Source organism: Hirsutella rhossiliensis (genome assembly GCF_020360975.1).
Source record: "Hirsutella rhossiliensis strain HR02 chromosome Unknown scaffold00001, whole genome shotgun sequence".
In the NCBI taxonomy this organism is placed as follows: domain Eukaryota; kingdom Fungi; phylum Ascomycota; class Sordariomycetes; order Hypocreales; family Ophiocordycipitaceae; genus Hirsutella; species Hirsutella rhossiliensis.
Genome location: NW_025408667.1, coordinates 9,813,657 through 9,818,260, shown reverse-complemented (window position 1 = coordinate 9,818,260; position 4,604 = coordinate 9,813,657). Strand labels below are relative to the sequence as shown.

General features: G+C 41.1%; 1 protein-coding gene across 1 annotated transcript; it reads left to right on the top strand.

The window, feature by feature from the left end:
• Nucleotides 1-850: 850 nt before the first annotated feature.
• HRG_01261 (uncharacterized protein) lies at nucleotides 851-1,263 on the top strand (the record flags this gene model as incomplete). Its single annotated transcript, XM_044859732.1, has 3 exons — nucleotides 851-884; nucleotides 943-1,178; nucleotides 1,216-1,263. The coding sequence occupies 3 exons, from the start codon at nucleotides 851-853 to the stop codon at nucleotides 1,261-1,263; spliced, it is 318 nt and encodes a 105-aa protein (XP_044726132.1).
• Between the last annotated feature and the right edge of the window lie 3,341 nt (nucleotides 1,264-4,604).

The window sequence follows — 4,604 nt, the reverse complement described above, 5'->3', positions numbered from 1 at the left end:
ATATTGCTGACTCCTTCCTATATATATAAACCTTATATATAATTAATATTTTTAATTTCGTTAATTTAAAGCTCTTTTTTTCTATTATAGCTTTCGCTATAATCCGCCGCCATAGTAAAGTCTCTAAATAGTACCTTTCCCTCCCTCTAAGAGGCTTAATCCGCTTGCGATACTATTGCATAAATGCAGGGCTAATCTTCCCTACGCTATGATAACCTTAATTTAGTTACTCTATGCTTTAGGGCGGGCGGGCGGCTCTAACCTTGTCGGCGACGCAGGCGCGGGAAATGTCCGCACTTAATCGTACAGTATCGGCGCTGCGCCTTAACCAGCTAGAGCTGCATGCTTAATAGTCAGGGTCCATAGATGGCGCTTAACGTTTCACGATATGCCTAGACCAACTCTAGCACTACTTAGGCCCCATGCGGACAACCCTAGCACCTTCCTTAGTCACACTATTGTTATGCCGAACGCTTAGACAAGGTTAGTAAACTTGCATATAATAGCAGTGTACGAATAGGTCAACTTAAACTATGTCGCACGACTCAGCTAAAACTAATCATGCTAGGGTTTACTTATGCACGAGCCGGAGTAGGAAAGATCATTGGCTGTTAGTCCGACTTCTGCTAGAGGCCAAGGGTATAAGAACCATAGACGGTCACCTTGCCTGAGTTATCTGAATCCAGCTATCACTATCAGTCAAGAGATCACACTCACCAGACACTCCCAGCTTCGCCTAGTACCCTCAAGCTCACTGCTCCCCATAACCGACGAGACTTGTCACTCATTAAGAAATCATCGCTCGCAACACTCCTCTTTTCTTCCAGTTTATAAAGAACTCACTGCCAAAATGGTCCGCTTTGCTATTGCCGCTGCTTTGGCTTGTACGTTGACACCCTGTGTCTACCTGTCCCCTGTCTCGCTTTCTAACTCATCGCGTAGTTGCTATGTGCTCTGTGGCACTTCCGGCTGGCGACTCAGGCGTCTCAGGAGGTGGGGAACCTCTGGCTCCTAACTTGCCCGTCACTACTAGCGACTCGGCCGACTCTACAGATAAAGAGACAGGCCAAGATTCAGATCTGGCACAGGCAGACGCAAACTTTGCCAAAAATATGGGAATATTTGTAGAATCCGTCTCGAAACTGATGAAGGATGATAAGCAAGGTCAAGACGCTGCAGTAAGTTTAAAGGCAGTGTTAGACGATGTCGCCAAAGGTGCTTCCGGAGCAGATCCTAGTGCAGGAAAAAAAGGACCTGAATTAGCGGTTGGGGAAACTAAGGAAGGACCTAGCGATGCAAAGAACAACCCTACGGCAGCAGGAATTGAGGACCCTGGCAAATAATTTCCTAACGAGGGCACGAAAAAAAACGAACCAAACCAATGATTGGAAAGTTTTAGCATAGAATCCAGGGTTGCAAACAATAAATCGTTTCTAAATATTTTAAAATCAGATCCATATTTAGCAAAACCAAATCAGCTCGAATACGTCGCTAGTATATTTAGATTAGATAAAATTCGTAAGGTCGATTTATTATACTAGTAGATCTTAAGAGAGGCAAATATATTAAATTAAATCGCGAAACGATTGTTATTTAATATAGATAATATAGGAATTATAGTAATCTATTATACTTATCTAGCTAGCTCACGTGCGCTGTCACGTGTACGGATGAGGCCATATAGCTAGCATCGTGGCCTCCTCCCTCCCTTAAAGAGCAGAATATAGACGAATACAATACACCGGTTAATACCACCCTTTACATGCAAAGAGACCTACCAATACTAATTAGTGGTTGACTTAGTCAATCATAGAACAGCAAGGAAGAAGAGATAGATCGTAGCCCTCGAAGGTATATTAGACCCGTGTCTTTAGTAACGCCGCATCTATACACTTAGAGAGAGCTATCTATGCTAAGAATAAGGATATCTCCTCCTGCCTAACTTACGGAGAGACCCTTTTAAGCTATTAATCGGCTGCCTAACACTAATTAATAGTGCGACTTATATCGCAACCCCTGACCCCTAACAACACGTAAAGAATCTCTTCGAGACCTAATTTATAATAGCAAGCTCGAACCCGGCCCCGGCCGGCTAGATCGAGGAACTAATAAAGAAGACGACTATCCCGTAGAGCCTCTATAGGCATATCGACGCAATGCTCTAGGATAACCATATTATACCGGAAGAAGAAGATAAGATCGCCGTTATAACTTATATCGCACGATTTATATCGTATAGCGAATATAGTATATATATACACGGCATCGCGATCTTTAAATACTTCTAAGAGCATTTTAAGGACTAGACCGAAGCTATATAGAAGAGAGGCTAATAGGACTATAAAAGAGAATTACGGATTCTCCTTCGTAGGCATAGCATCTATATAGGAAGGAAGAAAGGTTTATTAGTTAGATAATTCATTGCCTTATAGACAGCCGAAGACCTCCCTATCTAGCTAGACGATAAGTTTATAACAATGGAATTCGATAAGGGAATATTAGCGTATCGCAGGTAAGCCTAACGGGCAACACAGCTATAGGCTCTGCTCCCTTTATCGAACGTTACCCCTAGCATCGAACTACGAACCCCTCCGCCTTCGTCTTAAACCCCGGCTCCCCCGACTCTAACTGCGACAGCCCCGACTCCCGCGGCCCTAGCTCCGACCCCTATGGCCCCGGCACACGCACCGACTTAACGAACGCTGCACCCGATAATATATTATTTTTAGCTTTCTAATATTATTTAAGACTAAGCCCCTATCGCTAAAGCCCCTAAAGCCCCCGTGCGAGCGAATATAGTTACGCTTATTATAACTATACCTCTTAATATATATATATAAGGCTTTTACCGGATAATGTCTAAAATACTCTCGTTAACGTAGATATATAGTATAAGTTTATAAAGCTCTAGAATAAGAATAAGAATTATACTAGAGAGCCGTACGACCTCTTCGATAATAAAGTCTATATCTTTATAAGCCTTTACTATAATATCTAACTTAAACTAAACTAATTCTACGCCCTACTTCCTTATATCCTCGCCGATAGAGCCTAGATATATTATATCGATTATATTAGCTAGACCGCAATATTCCGATAAGTATATAATAGTATTAAGTAGCATTTTAATATAGAAGTAAACCACGCCTATTACTACACAGATTAGACTATAACTATATTTACTAAGCTTCGTATAGATAATGCTAACGCGACGAAGTTACTCTAGGAAGTGCTCTACCTACTCTTCGATAAGTTGCAACGGTATTAGCGTGCCCTCGGTAGGGAATTTACTAATAAAGTTTATATTCGAATAACCCTTATTAACGCCTACCGCGGCGTGCTAGAATTAGAGCACGCCCTCTTTAAGCTATTAAATAAGATAGAGGCGTTGTTTATAGATCTTCGTTCTTCTATTAAAACATATCTCGCACGCAGCATAACCCCCTAATACGCCTAGGATAATAACTAGAGGTACTACCTTAATCGTCGATATAATAATAACCGCGAAAGAAGTAGTAGATATAGAGGAAGCAGACACTTTAGAGGCTAGAGCTATAACCGCGGTAGATTTAACCAACGCCCTTAAGGCAACAATAACCGCCCCTAAACTAGGAAGTGCTTCGTATGCAACAAAGAAGGCTACTAGTCTATTAAACACACGGCCGAAGAACGTTAGAAGGCTAAGAGTCAATATATAGCCTACTGTTACTTCACGGGCACGCCCGTGGAACTCGCGGCCTATGTAACGGACTACGAAGGCATTAAAGACGACCCCGCTAGTGATGAGACTGGGACGATTAACGGCGACTAGGATGAGAATCAGGATAACGATGCTAACCCGAAATAGTAGCAAGCAAGTTAAATGCTCTGCTAGCAAGCGTTCAACTATTTAATTACTAGTAAAGACGCTAACCGTATAGATTAAAACACTATTCCCGCCTTATAATTTATTATTAAAGACCGCTATTTAAAAGATAAATTCTAAGGCATTATAATTAACATAGGTGCAGCTAAAGTCTCTATAGCCGGTTACTCTTAGTATATTGCCTTATAACGAGAAGATCCCTCTATAGCCCTAGATAGGTCTAAGCCCGGCTAGGCTACTATTAAATTCGGGAATAGCGAAGCTATTTACTCGGTTAGCTCTATCGCCCTTAAAACACTAGTCGGACGGATCACGTTCTATATCCTTTAGACTCCTACCCCTTTCCTACTTTCTTTAGCCGATATAGACCGTCTTAGAATCTATTTTAATAATATTAAAGACACTATCGAATATACTAATTATTAAACTAATCGCTAAATAAGTATCCCTATCACCCGTAAATAGGGACACCCTTAGTTCTTTTTCTCGAAAGCTAAAGACTCGATCGCTTTTCTTATAGAGACTAAGATTCGTATACTTTACCGACGATTTAGACACCTAGTAGTCCCTAAGCTATATTACCTTTTAAAGTAAGCCGGCTATAGCGACGTTTCGATAGGCATATTAGAGACTATCTCTAAGTTCTACTATTACTACTAAATATACTCGTAAGCCCTAAGACGCTTTAAATTTACCCTTAAGGATAACTAAGAGTTTAATTACGAAATTTTCGTTAATA